Here is a 22191-nt window from a genome sequence, read left to right as displayed (position 1 = left end):
ACAGATGGTGGATTAAGTGATCTGGGTGGCTGATAGACAGATGCCATAGTGACCAGCATGGTTAATAGAGCTGTGCTTGTGCTTTTATTATCATCTGCAGACCCTCTTCAGCTGCTTTGAGAAGTAGGTGTTCTGTGTTAGCCTAAATCTCTCCCCTTTTTTCAGGTGATTTGCTTTGAATATCAAGGAATATGCTGATACATTTGTAAAATTATCCAAATAAATCTGCATTATGTTTCAGTCTGGAATAGACAAGCAGTTGATCTGATCTGTAGCTAGTACTTCCCCTCTGCTTCCTCCCACCCACGGGGAGGGAAGTGTTTTGCTCTCCAGCATACACCATGCAGAAGAGGATTGAGATTTGGCAGAGTATTTGCAGAAAGCTCACAAGGTATGAAAGAGGTGGGAATAAGTAAGTTGGAATATGCAGAGTTCAGCTGAAACAGAAAAGACAAGACATGCGCAAACCCATGGAAGGAGGAAATTAAAGCTTCCCTATACAACAACCTGCTATGCGTTGCTGGAATTAATTGAAAATGTAGAGTTACTTGGTGTTCCTTGTGCCCAGAGTAAAACACAGCAAAATGTTTGAAGAGTGAACAGCAGACCTCAGTGAGGATTTTTTTTGCCACTTTTTTCACTGAAAGTGTAACTTTTCAATAAGCCCATGCTTTTCTGATTCAGTTTTGGAGAAGTTCTTCCACAAGTACATTTGTTTGAAGCTTCTTAATCCGCATTTTTAAAAGTTTGCTTATCCTTGCCCTATCTCTCTGCTTTATTTTTGCTTGCTGTGCAGTAGGAGATGGTATTCTGCTAGTGAAATGTTATTGAAATATGCTATCATGTGCATTTGCTGATGTCATAATGTTGAATCTAAACTGTGCTCGTTATTTTTAATGAGAAATCATTAAAGCCAGCTTGTAACTCCTACACAGTGACATTGAATACAAGACGTTTTAAAGCATCTTTTGGTTATTGTAATGAAATAACGTGAAACATTAGCGTTTTGAGGAAAGGTTTGCTTTTTCTGTATGAATAACAGGGGAGCTGTTGTGACCAACATTGAAATTTTTGTCTGGGATATTGAGGACCATTTTCTTCTGATTTGTACAGTGAGTTCTTTTGTTCTCATTCAAAGTGCTAGAGTGAAATTAATTATGTCACTGATGTTTTGATCTAGAAAGCAAGTTTTTTCAATGGCTGCTAAATTAGTAGCAGCTTCTAATCTTACTACAGCTAGTGTCACCACTAAAGTACTGGTTTTGACTTCTGCTGACATCAGAGCAACAAATACTCTAAAGCTAAAAATTATTAAATTGCAAATTTATTTTGGAAATTTTTTTTCATTATTCGTATTTCTTGGGAAGCTCTTCCTCTGATTCTTTCCATCACTGACTTTCCATCTAAAAACTGTTTTCTATAAAACTGCAGTGTTGAGTTCTGGAAAGCTTTTGCTAGCTGGACTTGGACCGAAACATGATTTTTATTTTTAAACATATGAGCACATTCCTTCCATGGGGTTTACTTAAACATTACTTTTGCTTTCTGTATGCTTGTGACAACAGTGTGCTAAAGAGGCTGATTATGCAGATGTGGTATTTGATGTTCCTGTGCTTTTTTTTGTTCTTGTCAGTGAGTTCTTACAGTAAAGCAAATGTACGTGCTTTAGGTTGAGAAAGGGGTTTGCCTCCTTCCTGTCCTCAGAAAAATGAATGGTGCCTTTCCATCAGCAGTGACTGATCTGTTTCCATCTGTTATGCAGCACCCATTTATGGTATTTCAGAGCAGTTAATGAGTAATTGCAATACTAGTTATAACTCAGTGCAGTTAGACTTAGTTCTGGATCCCAGGAGACACAGAACATGACCCTGCTTTCTCTTCTTTCAGAGATTTTAAGATGTTCATGGTCTTCAGCAAGATACTGAAACATAGTTTGGCACATCATGTTACCTGGTGGACTGTTCTTGGCTGGAAACATGACACTGGCCTATCTTCCAGGTGGCTTTTAGGGGTTAAGATGATCTGGAGTTCCACAGTCACACAAAATATTTTTAGACTTGCCTCTGTATTAGCACATTCAGATCTTCCTTGTGTAAGACGCAGGTTTACAATGACTGTGTATCTGCAGGTTGTGGCATCTTGAGCCTGCTGTCCAGGGAATGGAAGAGCACTAGAGCCATCAGCCTGTTCTGTTTGCAGCCCATGGGGAAGGCTGCAACCTGCTGCTCTACTGACTGAAAATAGTGGTGCAGTGCTGGAAAAAAACACCCCACTGCCAGACTTGGGCAGATGAGAGCTGAGCTGCAAGCAGTTTAATTCACTTCAAACTATTACAAATCTAGGCAGGTCCAATTTCCTGTATTAGCTGGGGAAGGCAGGGGTTATCCTCAGCGCAGGAGTAAAAAGCACCATTTATTCCTAAATCTGTGCTGGGTGCCTTGCTCATGACATTGGATACTTGACTGGAGTGCAAGAAGGTTGTGGCTTTAACAGCTTCTTGTAACGCGTGGGCAGAGCAGGGGATGGAGTACATCTTGCTCCATCTGTGACGTGTAGGTGTTTTCATTAATTGCTTATTGGTCTCAATATTGCGTGGCTGTAAGAGTTTGTGACCTCTGATTTGGGAGCACAAACCCAACCTGTCAACTGTACTTCTCTTGTAGGTCATTGAGGCTGTAAAGCCAGTATCTGTTCTCTAGCAGAATCTGTGTTTTGGAGATGACTTGCTGTTTCTCTCTGGCTGATACAGAGCATTAGAAAAGATTACGGATCAGCACTAGGCCTGTCCTTCAGCATCATGGGCCTTTGGAATAGGAACACGCAAATACTTATTTGTGTATACAACAGTAGGTTGGGGATAGCCCAGCAGCACCTTTCTCCTAATGCTTTTGTGTTTAACCAGATTACATACCTCATTCTTCTGCTGCTCTTGATTCTCACCCAGCATTTCTGTAATTTAAGACTTAATCCAATTACATGAAGTACTAGGAACCATTGCCTGTTTGCATAGATCATACTGTCTTTTCTATTAATACATTTCTGCTCTGTATGGAAATGAATAATTTAGTTCAAGATGTTGCTTTAGATCTGATTTAGGCTTGCTTCCCACACAGCAGTCTCCTTCAGCTCTACTATTTCCAAAATAATTTTGCACAGAGAGGAGGTGGTAAATACTTACCTACCAACTGCATTAAGGCCAGGAGTACTGTAATGGTAAGAGTTACCAGATGGTGATGTTTTACATAGTCTTACAGTATTTTTTCTTCGTTTATAGTCATAGTTTATTTTGTTCCAGTAATCTGAGACATTTGAGGGCAGCTGTTGCAAAGAGCAGGACAATGGAATCTGTACTTCAGTCTCTTCATGGTTAATAGCTGTGATAGGTTGCCTGAGGAGCATGCTGCAGTTGTTTTCCACCTTTGCCAAAACTGGCAAAGATGACACAAACTAAATAATAGCTGTAGTTACAGAATCACTGAAAAAGAGGGAAACCTGACCTGAGTAATCTGCATCTCCTCAACCTCGTAGCAAAGCAGCAGTGACAGTTTTCTTTGCCTTAAGTGAACCAGGACCTGAGTGTCCTTAAGCTGAAGGGGTTTTTGAGATGTTTCTAGCCCTCTGCTAGTGCAGACATTCAAGAAGTTTGAGCAGAATTTGAGCAACAGACACCTTGATGCTGTGTGTACTGCCAGATTTGAATATTAATAAATTGAAGGGATTTCACAGATGTGTTCTTTATTACTGGTCTCCAAATGAAATGAATTCTCAGTTTTTCCAGGGAATTAATTTTGAACTTCAAGCGGCTTCACATTGGGAGTAAAACTCAACTTGGTAATGCCAAAAAAGATGCTTAGTAAGTTAGTTGTGAAAAGCACTGATGGTATGAATTTCCATCATTAATCAATCCCACTGTGAAACAAATAGTTTACTTCAGACATTAATAATCTCTAAAATTTAGGCTCTGGGTCATGCTCTGACCTGGAGCTGAGGGAACGTGGCTATAATTGGACTGCTGTAGTTCGGCACCCAGGTTTACATCTGCTGCCTGGGAGTCTCTGGAGCTCAAGGCATTAGCACCTCTAGAGCTGCTGTTGCCTCATTGCTTCACTCAGAAATGTGTTTTTATTAAATACGGGAATTTTTCTGTGGCATCTGTCAGTGGCACTGTCATTGCTTCCCTTTCCAGCCAAAGGCAGAGAGTGACAGTCAGAGATAGTTCCCCTATTTGAACCTTCTGCCACCGGGGCATGTGCCCACTTCTTCCCCTGGTCAGTCCCACAGTAAATGTAGACTTTTGCAGTTATAGTTTTAGTGTGTTTTCCTTCTCAGTTTAAGAATCATTAAAAGATGGTAAAGCCACATAGGATAATGTCCCAATCTAGTCTGACTTTATGCAAATCCCTGGCAAAGAACATCTCCCAGCAGTTCCTGCTTTTGTCTAATCTTAAATGTTTAAAAGCTGCTTTTGGGTTGTGTCTTACTACCTTGTGGTGTCTGAGCCTTTGTGGTTCATGCATATTTTATTTTCTAAAGTGTATGGCTCTTTGACTAAGAGCACTTATTCTCAGGAGCTGGGACTGTAAAGCATATAGCAAAAATCCCAGGGCTTTCAGAGATGGTCAGTAGCATTGGTCCCGTTTCTTAGGCTACTGTCTGTTCTTCTGCCCAGGCCTACCTGAAGGTGTATCTTGACAGTATAGCTAAGGCAAGTCAGTGCCTCTGCCACTGTGTGTGCACTTGCAGTGCTTAAGTTCCATCTGAATGAGAGATCCTATGGCTGCAGGGTCAGTTGCTATGGTTTCCCAATGTAGTGGGAAGACAGTGAACCCAAACCCTGCACTCCCACTTAGAGGTTTCCATGAGACTATCAGCTCACTGGACATGGGGTGGGGCAGGGCAGAGGGCTGAGAGCAGCAGCACTCTTTTCGATAGCACCTTATCATCTAGTCAACCCATTTGTAACAAGAAGGTGCACTCAAAATCTGTTTTGTTTTGTTTCTGCCAGTGGTTATTGTATTCTTGTCTGAGATCACAGAAGGGAGTTCAGGTCCCTCTTGGTGGACACTGACAGTGGAACACTAATACGTGGATACAGTGTACAGGAAGGAGAGGGTAGATGCAGGTGGAGACAGAGGATACAGGTGGATTTTAAAGTGTGTTGATCTGATTTGGCTCTAACTAATGTCAGTGAATAACTTAGATTCCCCTTAGACTGAAATCCCAGGCCTAAATAAGAAACTTCTGTTTTGTTTGCAATTGTGTGAGTGCCTGAGATGGTGATCAGAGAAGCTACAAGGCTAGAAGACAGGACAAGGGTAGGAAGCTTCAGCTTCCCTGCGTTAGACAGATGTGGCTGTGGGACATGACACCAATATTCCATTTTAGCCACAAACTTCTACAGAGCAGCAGGTTAGGGAGCCCCCAATAAGGAGAAGCCTTTATTAACATGAGAAGGGCAGAGAAGTGTGTTCAAAACTTCAAAAAATGTTTTCAAAGAGCTGCTCTGTGATGGGAAACATAATGTGCTCCAGATCAACAACCTTGGGGGGGGGAAAAGACACCAAACCCAACCAAACTGTAGAAAGCTTCACTGGTTTTGCACTCAAAGTTCAAACCAAGAACTGCACAGAAATGGAGAAGCTTATTGAAAATAAGCTAAGCAGAGAGCAAATGCATGGCATCTATCACAGCAGACATGAGAAATGGTGCAGGGAAGCCAGAATGACTAAAGAGAAGGGCATGGAGGCTACTTGAAAACAGAAAAGCATTTTTCAAAAAGCTGAAGAAAATGCAAAAGGTTATAAACTCTAGCAAAATAAATATATGAACAGAACAAAGCAGGCAAAAGGGGATTTTGAGAGATGACTTGCAAAGGGGAAAAAATGACAGTCCTGTTTCAGACCTATCAAAAGTGGAACCATGTGAGAGAGTTTGGAGCATGCTACTGACTGCTCAGACTCTGAAAGGAGGAGTTGGGGAAGATCTAGCCATAGCAGAATTTTTTTTTTTCCACACTCAGGCTTGCCACAGAGCAGCTCACAGAGGTTACTGTGCTGGAATGCTCTTTGTGGGGTGTCAGCGGAGCCCCTGCCTTAAACCTCAGTGCCTATTGCAGTGGCTGTAAAAAAGGTAAAATACATGCTTTTATAGCAAGTTGCCAGGATTGGATCTGTCAACCCAGCGGTTTTAAATGAGTCTGAGGATGAAATAGTTAAATGAGAGGTTATGATCCTCTGTTGAAGCTGCCGTGGTGCCAAAGGACTGCAGTGCTTCACCTGTAACACGATTTTTAAAACAGATTCCAGAGGAGTTCTGGGAATTCACCAACCAGCTGTACCAGACTGACGGATAAAGCTAGCAGAGAGTATCGTGGATGAATTACAAGGGTAAATATTGGGAAAGGGTCACTGTGGTTTTTGTAAAGGGGAATTTTTTGAAGGAGTCAGTAAACATATAAATAACAGCCATTCATTTGATGTAGCCTGCTTGGATTTCCAAAAGACAAGACCCCTTACTGAAAGGGACCCAAGACATATGTCTTAAGGGACTCAGGTGGCAATGCAGTCAGAGGAGAAGTCTTCTCATGGATGAAATATTGGTTAAAAAACAGGGAACAAAAACCAAACACCGAACCCAACCAAACCCCAGGAATTATTTTTACCAGTTGTTAGAAATCACTAGAGAAGCATGTTAGATATCTGTCTTGGGACCTATGCTGCTTAAATGCTAAAATTTAGTGATCTGGAAAAAGTAATGGAAGGTGCAATGACAAACTTCATCTGCCTTTGGGTAAACATGAAGTGTGACGCACATTGAGTAAAACTGTCATACAATGGAATGTAAAAGGGCAGGCTCAGGGCTAATGATAGCCCAGAGGCGTAAGACCTTAACATTACAAGAGATGAATGAAAATGTCAGCTTGGGCCTCATGGCTTTCAACAAAGCAAATCAATTCTTGTTTATCAGGAACAGAGAACAAAGTAACCTTATTGTGCTACTCTGTAAATCCACAGCACACCCATGTATGTTTGACATACTGCCAGCACCCTCCTCTCAGAAAGGACAGAGCACAAAGGGGCAGTTTTGGAGAACAGCAGTAAAATTGGGCAAAAGCTGCTGTGCCAGGACTGGCCAGGTAGTCCAGAGTGTATCAGCCCAGAAAGGGGTACATGAAGGGGAATCACAGCAACCTTGTGAGGTTGTTACTGCTGTGGCTTATGGAAATGGGATCAGTTGTTCTCCATCTTCCAAATCAAGGACTGGGTATCTTGTGCAAATCCAGCAGATACAAGGTGGGGAACAAAGTGGTTCTCTACCCTGCATGTTGTTAAGCCTTGGCTTTTATGGTCACAGGGTGAGGCAGATGCCAGAGGCATAGCTGGTAGTGGTGGTGGGGGGGGGTTGGTGTGACTGCCCAGTTCTCAGAAGAGAAGGTCAAAGTGAAGACCACACCTCCAATTCAGGAAGTCTTTTGACTGTTGGAGGTTGGGAAAATTAATGGAAACTGTTAAAATATGCTAGTGTTTGAGGAAGTATCACTACATCCTTGCTTTATTTTATTTTTCCACAAGCACATGCTCTTAAAAGCAGACCAGGAGGCTAGCTGGACCTTTGGTCTTACCAGCTACAGCTGGTCTCCATACCTTCTGATCCTCCTCCATCATTGTTCTTCTCACCTGCGCCCTGAGGGAGCTGCTAGTTTTTGAAGCAATGATTCCCAGCTTATTTGAGTTGATCCATAGTAGCTGCCTGCACAGGGCTCATGTCTCTGTTTGTTATGCCCAGCAGCACACTACTGTTTGGCATGTGTGCGTCACAAGCTTGGTGCCTGTGGCCAGAAAGAGCAGGCTGCCTCTGCTGTTGAGTTCCTATTTACAACAGGTTGTCTGCAGCTGCTGTTTATTTTTTACCTACTGTACAAATAAGGGCAGAAGATAAAATGTCTTCAGAGAAACCTCTGATAAAGTTTCCAGTCCCTAAGAGAAAATTACATTTTATCAAGCTTTTCAAAACATAACTGCAGATCATCATCTTCTCTTGCATTCATTTCCTTAATTTTGCAGACTGCACACTTGTTAAAATCTGGCTGTTTCCTGGCCACATCTTTTCCACCTGCCCTCTCCTATCACTGCTTCCCTGCACTGTGGACCAGATCAGCATTCAGACCGTAGCTGGAGGTAGACACCTGCAAGGTAACAATCCTTGAATCTCCATTCAAGCTATCCTGCTGCAATGTATCAAAGCTGGCCTGAACAGAGACCAGAAACAAAGTGTGCCAGTGCCTGAGAAATAAAGATGATGTCTCATACTTTCCAACACTACACTTCTACATGAGCAATGGGCAAATATTAGGAGAGAATATGCAGAATTGCAGGTGGGCAGTGGTTACGGAGGCAGTGTGTCATCTTGTTGGGTGGCTGGCAGGGAAGGTGTATCTACAAGAAGGACATGAAGAAAGCATGTTTGGCAAGGACAGAGGGTGAAGCCTGCGAAGCTGCTGTTCTCTCACTGAGTACTCTGGTACCTGTTGTAACTGGGTTATTCTGCTCTGCGTTTTGGAAGAGTAATAAACCAGTAATGATGTCATGAAATAATAATGGGGGTTTGGCCAACTCAAGGTAGCAGATGTATGTTACAAGTGTAGAGACTGTCATTGCTGTCTTAAGCATGATACTTACATGCTGTATGCATTTGCTGTCCTTTGGCTTTGATATGTGGGAGAGAGCTGTTTTGGAGAAAAGCAGGTGACATTGAAGTGATGTGTGCTGTAATTGTGTGATGTCTGAAAATGTTTTTGTCCTTTGCAATCATAGGTCAAAATAAAAGCCCTAAAGCTACAGGGCAAAGTTTCAGAGAAAATAAAGTTCACTGGGAAAATGGACATAGAATTATCTGTAGGGAAGCTAGCGGTAAAACTCAGTCTTATCTCTGCAGGTGATCTTGAAAAGGAGGTCAGTATGATGTTGCAATGTGTAGCTAAAAAAGTCAATGTAGAAACCCTTATCTCAAACATGTGCTGCTTGCTTTGTAGTTTGGAAAAAGCCTTAAAAAAGTAAAAGGCTTTAACCAGAGGAAGCAGAGGAGGCAAGCTGCTGTCTGGGAACTAGCAAGAGAAAAAAGAAAAGCCTAAGGCTTTGTCACTGTGCAGGGTAGAGTAAGAAGTTTGCAGATTTAGCATCTTCAATTTTTCCAAGTGCTGCTTACTGAGATTTGTTAAAAATGGGTTTTCTCAAGTTGCTTCCGTCTTCAGGGGTTATTCCCTGTATTTGAATCACTAATGTGATTGAAGGAGTAGCAAGGTGAGTACCCTTCAGATTGGGCCGGTGCCCAGTGGTGACATGAAAAACCTTTTCTCAACAAACTATCTCATTTCCCCAAACTGCAGTTTACACAATCTGCAGAGTCAAAGTAAGTGAGAGAGCAAGGATTGATTTTTAGCTCAAGGAAACTCTTTTCCCTTCCCTACTACTGAGTCAAGATCCAAGTTCAACTTCAGGAAACAAAAGTGCAGGGTGTTGCAATATGAAGCACATTGAGGTGCTTGAACAAAAGCTTTGAAGAGAGATGGGTGTTTCTGTTTCTAGTACCTTGTCCAGTATTCTACCTAGTGGAAGCATGTGTGACCTTAGCAGTAAGTTTGAATGTAATTCCAGAAGAGGCACTGTGTTGCTGACTTTTTAGTATCATCAACTCTTGTGTTGATTTCTGTGATTTTCTCACTGTTGGCTCAGTTTGAGTTTTTTGCTTCTGTTTGATAGTCAACCTTTTGCTGCTGCTTATAAAACCCTCCCTAGTCCTCTGGAGGTGCAGTTTCATGAGAAGTGAGTCAGTTTAGCTGGCCTTATGCTCAGGGCAGGGCTATTTCTTTTACCACCCCATGCAGTGCCCTCCGGCTCTAAGCATTTGCCAGACCAGCGTTTGCTAGACCTCTGTGGGAGTTTCCTACCTCACTGACCTAGCAGCAATCTAAGAAAGTAAGATTAAAATAAATAAAAGGCAGCTGGATCGTTTCCTGCCAGGTCAGTGAGTTAAAGCTGCTTATGGAAGAAACTGACAACTACCAGAGCTGGCAGAGACCTGCTTTTAATGGCAGTCAGCCACCTAGCTCAGATGCATAGGGAAGTGCAGTTGGGGGTTGCAAGCTTCAGCTGCTTTAGCATTCACTGGGCTCTTCCACTTCCATGAGTTTGCTGTGCTTTCCAGTTTCAGCCCCGTGCACTGCCAGTCACCACCCTTGACTTCATCCAAAAGCTGCCACTTCTTTTAAAGGACTTGTTAACACCTGCTGACTTGGAGAACACTGAAATCAGGGCCCCTGCCATGGTTGCACAACATGTCCCACTGGAGTACAAAACAGGACTTTGCCCAGCTTAGCAGAGCAGCCCAGGGAGCCAAGAAGACAGGCAGGGGGCTGAACCTAGTAGTTTTCCAGAGCTCAGGAGACTGAGGCAGTGCCCTGGGCTTCTTTGTGCACCCTTGCTGCAAGGGCAGGCAGTCCTGCTGTGTGGACCCAGACTCCCTTTGCACATATGGACTAGTCATTTCCTGCTTGCACAGGATGCCTTGGCCCGCAGCCCCCTCCTAAGGAAAAAGGAGCCAGGTGAGAATCAGGCTAGATAACCTCACCTGCCATATTCTTTTGCCTGCCTCTAGTGCAGGAAGGTGACTGCTGCTTTGTAGGTACTCTAGCTTCTCCATGTGCACAATGCAACAGCTGCATGCAGGTAAAACCCCACCCCTTTTTGAGGATGAGGGCAGTCAGAGGTGTCTTTATATCCTTCAAAGCCAAGCTGGAGAAGGCTTCAAGCTGCCTCTGCTGATTTGGCTGTGGCCATGCTTCTGGGTGAAGGGGAGAGGCTTTGGAGCCCCAGAGAAGTACAGTCTGGGGGATGACAATCTTTCACTGCAAGAACTAAATCTGCCTGACCCACAGCCAGCCTTAGGGAGAGCCTGGAAAGGAGGGGCAAGGTGAATTTCTGATGTGCTGCAAGCCAGGTACTCTCACCTGTCCTGTATTTGGCCTTATCGTTTCAGGTTATTGGAGATTACTATTTAAGAAAAAAAATCACATAATTTGCTTAAACTAGTAAGAAATATTTTTGAGGGTGTACTGTCCTGTCTTCAGGCTGGACCATGAGGCTATTTCCTAAGCAGATTGTGTTTTTTAATATCAGGGAAATAACTGGTGCTTTTTATAGTGTAAGTCAGAGATATCCCTCCTTTGATTTCTATAGACAAGAGAAAGTACTTACAGATGACATAGTGTGCCCAGCCATACTGCCATCTCCACAGCTTTTCCAAAGTCTGTAGTTACTCCAGATCAGTGTTTGTCTAAATGCATTTGCAGCTGTTTTAAACTCAGACAAGTTTGTGGGCACTTCTGTGTTTGTCATTGTGAGGTTGTGGCTTCTGTTTCTGCACTGGACAAGTACTGGAGAGGTATTCAGAGGCCTCATGGTCCTCTTATGCAAGGTACAGTGCAAAAAGCCCTCAATATTTTGCTTGGGAAAAGGCACATAGTTTTGCTGGCAAATAATCATGAAACAGGTCATGAAACTGCTCCACTGATACCCTGCATAACTTTCTGTATCTGTGCCAGCTGCTAGAGGAGCCTAAGGGTGTTTTACTGTCACATTACCAAAGCTGGTAGCAGGGAAAAATGTGTTCAGTTAAGGCACAATGCTTAGCCCTCCCTGAGGTGACAGGTCAGTGGACATTAATGCAGCAGTATGGTCAAGATCTGATGGGCTCTTGGCCAGTGGCCAAGGTAGGGCTGCAGTAGACAGGCAGCCTGGGAGAACAGGTACATGTGGATCTGTATCTTTCATTTATAATGCTGCTGAAAGCAAAAGCTGCCACCCGCTCCCCTGTGGATGGGTACAACCTCCCAGGCAGCCAGTGAGTGACTGGATTTGCAGAGCCTGAGTCTCTTTGCCGTCCCAGCCATCTGCCTGCCCTATGTTGTCAATACTGTTGCCAAAATGCTCTGGTACATGGTCCTCAGGGGTTGGGGCTGCCTCTCAGATGTTGCTGTGTCCCCTCACATCAGCTTGCCTGCAGACAGGAACTTCCCAGGGGTGTGGGTTGGGGCCACGGTGAAAAGAGACTTGCGGGCTGGGGGGTTGGAGGGAGATGGATACCAGCTGGGGAGCGAGAGCTTGGCTGTGGGAGTGGAGCTGCATTTGTGATGCCATGAACTACTAGAGACAGATGGAAATGTGATACCTGGCTTTTGCTATGGTGCAGTAACATCACTAAAGGCCAGTGAAATGAGATTTTGGTCACAGAAAGACACAGCCCCAAACCCATCACACATCTGTACAAAAGCAACCTGCTTTTGGCAGTGGTTGGAGAGATTTGACAGAGTTGCAGATTGCAAGAGCTGTACTGAGCCACCAGTTGTGGGTACGAGAGGAATGTTGAAGTGTGGATGAGGCCCTTGCTGTGGGCCCTCAGTTAGGGATCGCTGTAGCACAGGCAGCACACATAACACTGAGGCTCCTTCTTCTCTCTCTGCAGGAACATGACATTGAGACAGCTTTTGGAGTGGTCCATGTCACCATGCGGGGCACACCCAAGGGGAACAGACCTGTCATCCTCACATACCATGACATTGGCCTCAACCGTAAGCCCTTGTGTTCCCAGGACCCTGAAAAAGCAGTGGTTCATGATATTTGCTTTTGAGTGTGGGGACCAGCAGGACTGGCCTGGAGCTGAGATGAAACAGGTCATTCCAGGGTAAAACGATAAAGGTCTGCAGGAGAGAGCATGTGGCGTTCCTCTGTCCATTCCAACAGCCTCTGAAAGGTAGAGCCAAGGTGGCAAGGTGGAAGTAGGTCCACCCACTACACTATAGTGTTCTAGCTGACTTGTTGCACTGTGCAATAGAGTTCCCACAAGTCATCTATTCCGTGGTTGCTGGGAAGGTGAGCAAGTCCCTCCTACACGGCTGCAGTAGTAGTTTAATGTTTCTAGCGGGCTCAGTTGCTCTTCACACATCTTCCCACCCAACATGTACTGTTATGTTCATACAGGTGCTCCTCAGTATGTGCTGTGAGTACCCAAGTGCTGCAAGGCCCCATTTTCCTGGACATGCATGCCAGCTGCCATTTGTCTGCCTGTCCTCCAGTCGCAGCAGTTACTTTGCTAGGACTGGCTGCTGCATTGCAGTTAGCAGGGGCACAGCAGCATGCATCACCGTGCCTCCACTGCCTCACAGACTCAGCAGGGGCATTGGACTCATGCAGGTGTGTGCCGTGGTTTTTGGAGGGTGGATCTCAGTAAAGCTTCAGGAAGTGTCTCATTTTTTGTTGTTGTTCTTGTTGTAGACAAATCCTGTTTTAATGCATTCTTTAACTTCGAAGACATGCAAGAGATCACTCAGCATTTTGCTGTGTGCCATGTCGATGCACCAGGCCAGCAGGAAGGAGCCCCCCCATTCCCATCTGGGTAAGAGCTCTGCAGAGACCCTTGTTCCATATGTGGTCTGAACTGCAGTCTGGACTGAGATAGAACCCAGTTTAAGCCAACTGGGATTGCCAGGCTGAGTGTAGTGGGAGGCAGCTTTCAGGAGCAGAGGAAATGGGAAGATGAGGAGGCTTCCCAGTGGGCATTCAGGGGACTCTCCTCTTAGTGAGGCATGGGTAAAGCCCTTCACTAGTGGTGAGAGCTGGTACCATCTTTCTGACTTGAGTGTGAGCCCAGTATGCTACAGTCTAGCTGGTGTTCCTTGCTCCATCAGTCTGTCCTCCCACAGATGTTTGACTGCCCAAAAATACACAGCTCTGTGCTAGTCTCACTCTGAGGGATGGGATAGAACTGGAAGGTAACATCTGTTGAGCTGTATTTGGAGGTGCTTTGATTTCAGTTTTCCTTTTCAGGTACCAGTATCCCAGTATGGATGAACTGGCTGAAATGCTGCCCGCTGTTCTGACACACCTGAAGTAAGTCTCTGAAAGGTGATGGGGTGAGCCAGCTGGGTGTAGCCATTCCAGCACCTACTTCTATCTCTGCTTGCAACATCTGATATGCTCACTAAATTATCCCAAGAGGCCTGAGCATCTCCTAACCTGAGTAACCCTGTCTGGTTCTTATGCTGTGAACAGTCTGCCACATGAGTCAATTTATGGCTGCTGCATCATTGCTGGATCATTTTGAAAATGAACCATAAGTGAACAGCTGGATGCAGAAAGGGGAAATGCTTTGCCTCTAGGGATGCTTTGGCTGTGAGCTTAAGTTAGCCTTGCTGATTGTGAAATGCCTGTATTTCAGCCTGAAAAGCTTCATTGGGATTGGACTGGGAGCTGGCGCTTATGTCCTCAGCAGGTGTGCAGTAAGTATCTCTTCATTTCCTTGTGATTTATATGAGCTGTGGTCTTCCACTGATCAAACAGACCATTTGCGTGGCATGGGCAAAGTAGCAGTCAGTAAATACAGTAGGCCTGCAGGGAGGCATGTGAGAGCTACTTCACATCCAAATGGTTGAACTGGAGCAGCCAAGGTTACTCTGAAGCTGTGCCAGACATGGAAGGATTGTAATGTGATATCTTTGAGTCAGCAGAGCCCATCCTTGCTGCTAGGAATATCCAGCCTCGTGTTTTCACAAAGATTGGCTGTGTTACTGTATGGTGCTTCCAGTGTTTGTGACACCAAACAATTGATTTGGTGATGTGCTGTAAACCAGTGCTGATAAGAATGTCCTTTTTTGTTGGAAGGAAGTAGATTTTGCATGCCACCCTTTGACGAGAGAATGCTAGTTTTACCTTGTTACTTACTTGTACATTTCTCTCTAGTGGAGTGTTTATAAGCGTGTGAAATCGGTGGACATAGTTCAGCAGCCCAGGAATTTGCCTGAATCTTTCAGAGATAGTGTTAAAAAAAAATAACAGAAATCTCACATTCTCAGTAAAGTTCACTTGAAGTTGTTGAGCACAGAGAGCTGCCAATGATTTAGGGCATTATTGCTCCTTAGAGCCACTTCACCGTGCAGCTGCCCTTCCTACAAAAAGTTCTCTCCTTCCCATTTCCTCAAGTCAGGGTTGAGCCTGGGGCAGAGTGAGGCACTGGTGTTTGCTCTGTTCTTGCCTTTTGTACCTTGTGTAGTTTTCAGTCTTGCTAAAGAGAAGGTCATGCAAGTAAGCCTTTGTCCTCAGCTCAGTGAAGTGCCAGAAAGCCCTTGCCATGCTACCTGGATTGCAGACAGTTTCCTGCTGAGGGCAGAGTTGTTTCCTTCTACTTAACCAGTGCTGATCTGTACAATGGAGCAGATCAAATGTAAAATTTCAGCCTTGGAGTGAGCCTAGAGCTCAAGGTTCTCTGGTTGTGTTAGATGGCTGGGTTTGTGTTTGCAAGTGGTTCTCAAAGTATTTTGTACCCATGCTCCACACACACAGAGCCTAAGGTAAACTGCAGGGTGCTGGGGATGCTGGGCTGGAGCAGGGGAAGGGGTGCCTGTGGGCTGGGGGGGTAGCAGGGGTGCGCTGCATTGAGCCAAGTGCCCCTGCAGCTCAGGCCTTTCTGCTCAGGCTGCCATGCTTACAGGGCCTGAGCACCAACTCCTGTGCCATTTGTCAAATCTTGACATTTTGCCACATCTCCGCTGGGAGACTGCCTCTTCTTTGAGGAGTGGAAGGAGGTGTGTTCCAGGCACAGGAGTTTGTCCAGGTCCTTCCCAGAGGTGCCAGCTTGGAGAGCACTGCTTACAGCCCTGTAATACACAGGATCCTGATCTGGTTCTGCAGCTGCGCCAGATGCATAGGTCACCAGAAGGCACTGCTGAGGTCTGTGCAGGCTGCAGGTGCTGTGTGAGTAGTCAGTCCCTCAGTGCCAATAACTGAATCAAGTAAGGTGTGGCTGGGAGCAAGCTTTAAGCAAAGCTCTGAAAAGGCCACTGGCTGCCTGGCACAGGAGCTTCCCACTTAGTCTTCATTTCACTCTCTCTCCCTTTTGCAAGAAGCCTTCCAGCTGCTGCACACTGTTGACCAGCACGTGGGCTGAATCATCCTTCTGAGTATGCCTGTGCTCTCTCCCCACAGCTCAGCCACCCAGACCTAGTGGAGGGACTTGTTCTCATTAATGTTGATCCATGTGCAAAGGGCTGGATTGACTGGGCAGCATCCAAGGTGAGATTCTCCTTCCCCTGCACATCTCTCCGCAGCACTTAACGAACAGTGGGTAGAGTAAAAAGAAAAAGGATGGGGTACAGGAATTTGTAGGTTTCTGACAAAAACTGTACAATCTCACTTCTGTCCCTGCTGCACTTTTAGTCTGGGTGTAGTATGGCCTCCATCATAGGAGCAGTGGTGGGTGTGATCGTATGTGAATGAGCAAGCCTGGTAAAGTGCTTGGAAATGAGTGGCTGTTGAGTGCTGGGCTTTCCTCTGATTTAGTACTCATGCTTGCAGGCTTCATTTGGCTGAGGTTGGATGGATCTTTTAATTTGAATAAATTGGTATTCTGGCCACTTGCAGTTATTCAGGGTTCCGGGTTTCTGGAGAACTCTTTCTTGTGTGTGCATGGGCTTCTTTGGAGCCTTGTATGGCATCTCAAGCTTCAGGCATTTGCTTCTTGTATTGCTTGAATAGTTTCTTTGTTATTTTCTTTACCCTGAGAAGGTGCTTTGAAATTTGTAATGAAACTGCATTTTTCAGTTACTCTCCCTCCTTCTCATTCATGGTCACTCTTCAGTTTTCAGGCTGGACAACCAACATAGTGGATATTGTCTTGGCGCATCATTTTGGCCATGTAAGTACCCAGCAGGTGTTAATGTTGCCAGTGCAACCATACACGGAGCTACAACTTTTTCCCACACACTAGTGCTAAAATTCCTGTCTTTTTGGTGCCCAGGCAACTGTCTGCAGAAACCAGTGGCAGCCAGTTCTTTGTAGCCAGCATGGAAGCATTTGGGCTGTAGGTAGAGCACAGCTCAGCTGGGAGTTGACAGTGAGTTGTTGATGTCCAGATGTTGAACTGCTGCATTCTGTTCTTCGCCTTCCCCTTCAGTTTCAGCAGAGGCAAACCAGCCCCTCCTAAAAACTTTGGATACAGCAATGCCTTCTGTTTGGGATTTGCTGGCTCCCAACCAGCAGGCTTACTGGGCAACTGAAAGGGTCTGTGCCCCATGGACACTATATATGACTTGCAGCAGATCAGTCCCTGACCCAAAGCCCTCCTGCAACATCACACATCAGCACTGGAAGGAGTCATGTAGGTTCTTCCTGCTTAGGCCCATTGAAGCTGTTCTCTCCCCACTTTCAGGCTGCTTCATTATAGGTAGTGTTTCCTTGCATTCCCTTTTCTGTCTCTCTCTAGCTCTGATTGGAAGCAGTTTCTTTGTAGAACTGGGTGTTGGGATTAAATTTTCCTTTGGTCCCACTCTTGGGGCTTACCTATAAAGCTTTGCTGCTTTAACATTAAACATAAGCAGAAGACCTTCCTAAAACAGAGGGATTTGTATCTTTGTAAGCATTAACTGAGGCTCAGGAGCTAACTCAAGAGGTATCCCAAGATACTTTGTACTCCTGCAGCAGCACGTGCAATGCCATTTGTGGAAGTGTAGTCACATTACCAAAGAATGGCACGTAACAGTCATGTCACATAAACAGTTTGTGTAGCCCAGGTACTACTGTTGTCTGGAGTCAGTGCCGTCTGTGTTACTGTTCACAGGGGAATGAACGTGTATGGAGGCAGTTTAATGCTTCAGTATTTTTATGAGTATCATGTCTTTACTTGTGAAAAAGATGATGTTCCCTGTCTTTCAATTCTTCTGCTGTTGTACAGGAGGAACTGCAGGCAAATCTAGATTTGATCCAAACATACAGGCTTCATATTGCGCAGGACATTAACCAAGATAACCTTCAGCTGTTCCTCACCTCATACAACAGGTACAGGATACCTTTTGCCTGCTAGATTGCTCCTGTAGCTTCCCTGCTCAGTAGAGTTGCTGCCATATGTATTATTCTGTTGGATATTATGTCACATGAACCTCTGTCCTAAGCCTGTGTCCTGTGCCAAGCTCAGCCTTCATGTCTGGATGACCCTTTCACACCTCAGTAGGTCATCTCTAGGTACACAGCAAGCTTGCCATGAGAGCATGGATCCTGTTTTCTCGTGGTGACTGCTGGGGCTCCTGCTCGTGGCATGACACAGGAAGTGATAACCTGTTTCTTCTGCTGATTTGATGGAGAATTGTTCTATTTTGTCTTTCAGTCGTAGAGACCTGGAAATTGAGAGACCAGCTCTTGGCATCAATGAAAATACTGCAAAAACACTCAAGTAAGTTGCTTTTCATCAGCCTGTCTCAGTTACTTTACTGTGCAGTCCTTTCAGCAGAAAAGCTGTTGCTGCTACTCAGCAAGAACTCCACAAGCCTAAGCATCAGGAAAACTGTCCAAGTCAGTCTCAGGCTGTGGTGCAGTGCTGTCAGCGAGAATGGGGCAGAGAGGTGTCTGGAAAGCCTTTCATTAAGAACACACTGAGATTCTTCAGAAGACAGGGTCAGAGGAATAAGTGTATCTATCCAGCACTCACTGTACTTTCTGAGCTGTTAGTTTGGTTGTTTTGCATGGAAAAGTGAGGGAGGCAGGTTTTTGTTTGTTGCCGCTGCCTTCTGCCACCTTGCTGAAAAATATTACCTGCACAAATCTCCCAGAGATGGAAGTGGATTCTGAATGCAGTGCTGTTTTCCCACATTGGCAATGACTCTTTCATCTGGGAGGGGATAGTCTGTGCAGGGTACAGCTGAGAAGGGACAGACGCTGGAGAACTAGTGATAAGTAGCACAGAGAAAGTATAAGTAAATTTTCAGATTCCAAGCAAGAAAGCAAAAAAGTTCAATTATCTCCATCATATAATATATAATTTATATAATCATATAAAGCACAAGAAGGTTGCAAGTTGCACTTCTGAGCCAGGGCTCAGAGACTGCTGCCCAGGCTTTGCGCTTTGCTCTTTACTCCTTGGAAATTGTATGCACTTCTGCTTCTGCCAGTCCCAGGAATGTTTCAGGCATCCACAGCCAAACCCTCTAGGTCTTGACTAACCTAAAAGAGGTGGATTTCCCTGCTTGGTCTCCAGGCAAAGCCAGTCATGCTGCTCTGTCATGCAGACAGCTGTAACCCACAGAGCACTATCTGTCCATTCAAGTGACTCACAGGGATCTGTAGACCCTTAAAATAGTTCTTGTGTAAGTGTGGGTCTCTGTGCCAGTAGACTTGTATTATAGATCTTCTGTCTCTTTAGAGGTGGTACTCCACTGGCTCTGAGGTCTGTGGCTCACAGCCCCTCTAGTCTAATTTTTTTCATCTAGTCAACACAAAAAAGTGGAGCCTTGAGTCAACCCTTTCTTATCTTGATCTGCAAATGAGTAGTGTAAATTCACAGCCAATTGGTCAGTGATCTCCTGTGCATGTTTTACACATTGAATGTTAATTGTTCTTCTAGCATTACAATACATATAAAAATGGATATGAAGGCACAGATTTGCCAACAGAGGCTCTGATACTGTGTCATTTTTCAATATATGTCCCAACATCTTTTGTGTTTCTTTCTAAAATCCAAACCAAAATACAGTGCTGAGCACTAGGCAGCCTCAGAGGCATTAAACTTTCTTGGATGTGGTTACTCCTAACAGATGTTCATTTCAGAGAGCATGCTGCCTTTTGCAGCCTGGGATGGTGTATCTCCCAGCCCTAGGCTTATTTCTTAATATGTGTGCAACAGTACACATATTAAGTGAAGTGAGTGTGAATGCAGGGGACAGTATGGATGCGTGTGCAAGCCCTGGAGGATGTTTTGGTACAACAAAATGCCATGGTGTGGTGGCAGGTAGGGATTTTGCTGAGGGTTGTTAACCTTTCACGGGGCTGTTTTGTTCACAGAGCTCAACCTTCTCAGAAATCTCTTAGATGCACTGTAACATCTCTTTTCTGGTTTTTGATCAGGTGCCCTGCCTTGCTAGTTGTTGGTGACAACTCACCTGCTGTGGAAGCAGTGGTATGTATACGTGAACTCTTTCCTCTCATGACATTAGCCCCACAAATCACTTAGCAAACCTGCCTCACCCCACAGCGCTTTCACCTTGCCCAGTCACAGAAAGTGGCTTTTTGTCACAAGCTCTTTTCCAGTCCCCCAGCTATTGAGACCTATCAGGCACTAGTGGGAGAGCCAAGGCTTGGGAGACTTAATGGCCCTGCAGGGCAGCTCTAAGGTGAGGATGGCAGGATCTGAATAAGAGTTCTTGTGCCCAAGCACCTTGCTCAACAGTGATGCAGAGGACCCCTTTCAGGAACTTGCGTCTTTCCCCAAGCTGTGCCAAGCTGCTGCCTAGAGTTAGTTCAAGTCATGACTGACTGTTCTCTTGCTGTTGTACTGAGGCTACCTGGGGTTTAAAAAAAAGCAGTGTGACTCCAGTTCCTGTGGTGGAGAGTCACACAGAGCCCTGCAAAAGCACTGCATCATAGGAAAGCAGTACTGAGAAGCATCTCCTTCCTGTTGTTCTCTGCAGACGCCTATAAACCACTTCCCTCCCAGCACAGTTATAAATGGGGCATGGCACAGTGCAGTGTGGTTGAGGTGGCTGTTGCTTCTTCCCTTCAGCAAATGATTGTGGGGAGACCAGGGATTTGTGAACAAAAGCAGTTGTCTTAAGAAACCATGGAAGAGTGTAGGAGTCTTGTAAAGCAGTAGCTTGGGCCTAGGAGCTGCGCATGGAGAACTGCTGCAGGGCTTTTTCTGGTCATGGCCTCATCCCTTTCCATCAGTCTATTTAGTCTGGAAGTCCGAGACATTCTGCAAGTTTTGACTTTGCTAGGATACTATCCCTGAGGATTCTTACTGCTTCCCAGCCACAGTGGGGAACAGGGTAGGGTCTTCTGGATCTTGGCTTGCCTGCCTGGCTGCACAGGTTCCCAGCTTGTGATAATCTCTCCTGCTGGGATTACATTTCCTGTAGGACCCCAACCTGTTTCCTTTTCGCAGCAGCCTTACAGAGAAGAGGTGGCCATGGCCTCCTCGGCTGGCCAGGGGACTGAGTGATCTCCCTCTGTGCTGCACTGCACAGAAGTCTCCTTCCCTCCCAGTCTTGCTGTTAGAGCCCAGAAGATGCTGCAAGGGGTTCATTGTGCATCCCCAAAACCAGGGGATGATTTCCCTTGAAGTTACAGCTGCATCTCAGAACAGTGACATTCTGTTCACCACAAGGTCCCTTTGGATAGGAACACCTGCCTTTCCTCCCTGCATCTTTTATTCATTGTTCTCTTCCTACATGCTTTCTGCTTTCTTGGTCAGTTCTTGGCCCCAGAGAAGCTCCCACTGCTGAAGACAGCCACTGCCTCTGGTGCAGCTGTTCTGCATTTCACATGTAACTCTTCAAGTTTTCTGTGTGATATCATGTCCCTCTTTCCTCCTTTTATTTTAGGTTGAATGCAATTCACGTCTTGACCCAACCAAAACTACCCTTCTGAAGGTGAGTGCTGCTCCAGAATCATTCCAGCCTGCACAGAGGCATGATTTTTGCTGAGGCTAGCTGCACTTAGGTTTTTACCTTCCATACGTTTAGCTTTAAGAAGTTTGCGGACATTCAGGGCTGTGTTCTCTCCTGTGTGGAGCCAGGCTTGGAAGAGAAGAGTTTGTCAGGGGGTCCCTGAATCCCTGCTTTATGGCCACTTCTGTGTTACCTTCAACTGACAGGGAGGACCTGCTGTGAGTTAGCAGAGGTGCCTGGGCTCCACCCTGCTCTCTGCCAGCAACATTACCTTTTCTGGCTTTATACCAGTCCTTCCCGTCCTCACCGATGGCTCCACCAGTGTACCAGACAGCTGCTGTGTAGGAGTGCAAAGTGAGAGGTTTGGGATCAGTGGCAGGAGGAGCCGTGATAGTGGAGGGTTACTCCTGGGCTTCTAGAGTATGGCCTGAGATCAATTGGTAGTGTGGCCTTCAAGGTGCTGGGTTCCTTCAGCAACAGGTTCCCAGAAGACAGATCAACCAGGCCTTCCTTTGGCTTTAGAGACAAGATGATAGGAGTGTGCCTCATGTAGCGGTGCAGCCTGGTGCCATCAGCCATGGTGGGGTTGGCAGTGCTGGCATGGTTCTGGGGTTGTCCTCCCTCGGTGGGAAGGACAGTTCAAGCTCCCTTTTTTTTCCTGTTGCAGATGGCTGACTGTGGAGGCCTGCCCCAGGTGGTTCAGGTGAGAA

At 45.4% G+C, this 22191-nt stretch overlaps 1 protein-coding gene across 6 annotated transcripts in view; it reads left to right on the top strand.

Moving 5' to 3' along the window:
* Positions 1 to 22191, top strand: part of NDRG3 (NDRG family member 3) — a 60814-nt gene that overhangs the window by 34523 nt on the left and 4100 nt on the right. For 5 of the 6 annotated variants that reach the window (XM_080405429.1, XM_080405426.1, XM_080405427.1 and 2 more), the window contains 11 exons: positions 12520 to 12625; positions 13329 to 13449; positions 13881 to 13943; positions 14272 to 14332; positions 16035 to 16121; positions 16687 to 16743; positions 17779 to 17882; positions 18208 to 18273; positions 19941 to 19992; positions 21416 to 21463; positions 22149 to 22184. In XM_080405429.1, the coding sequence (XP_080261555.1) occupies positions 12520 to 12625; positions 13329 to 13449; positions 13881 to 13943; positions 14272 to 14332; positions 16035 to 16121; positions 16687 to 16743; positions 17779 to 17882; positions 18208 to 18273; positions 19941 to 19992; positions 21416 to 21463; positions 22149 to 22184 (801 nt within the window). Of the gene's footprint in view, positions 1 to 12519; positions 12626 to 13054; positions 13248 to 13328; positions 13450 to 13880; positions 13944 to 14271; positions 14333 to 16034; positions 16122 to 16686; positions 16744 to 17778; positions 17883 to 18207; positions 18274 to 19940; positions 19993 to 21415; positions 21464 to 22148; positions 22185 to 22191 lie in introns of those variants that run through there. The other variant, XM_080405430.1, reaches the window with a different exon arrangement.

Source organism: Falco punctatus (genome assembly GCF_963210335.1).
Source record: "Falco punctatus genome assembly, chromosome: 10".
Classification (NCBI taxonomy): Eukaryota; Metazoa; Chordata; class Aves; order Falconiformes; family Falconidae; genus Falco; species Falco punctatus.
The sequence above is the reverse complement of the archived record's forward strand: the minus strand, read 5'-3'. Positions and strand labels throughout refer to the sequence as shown.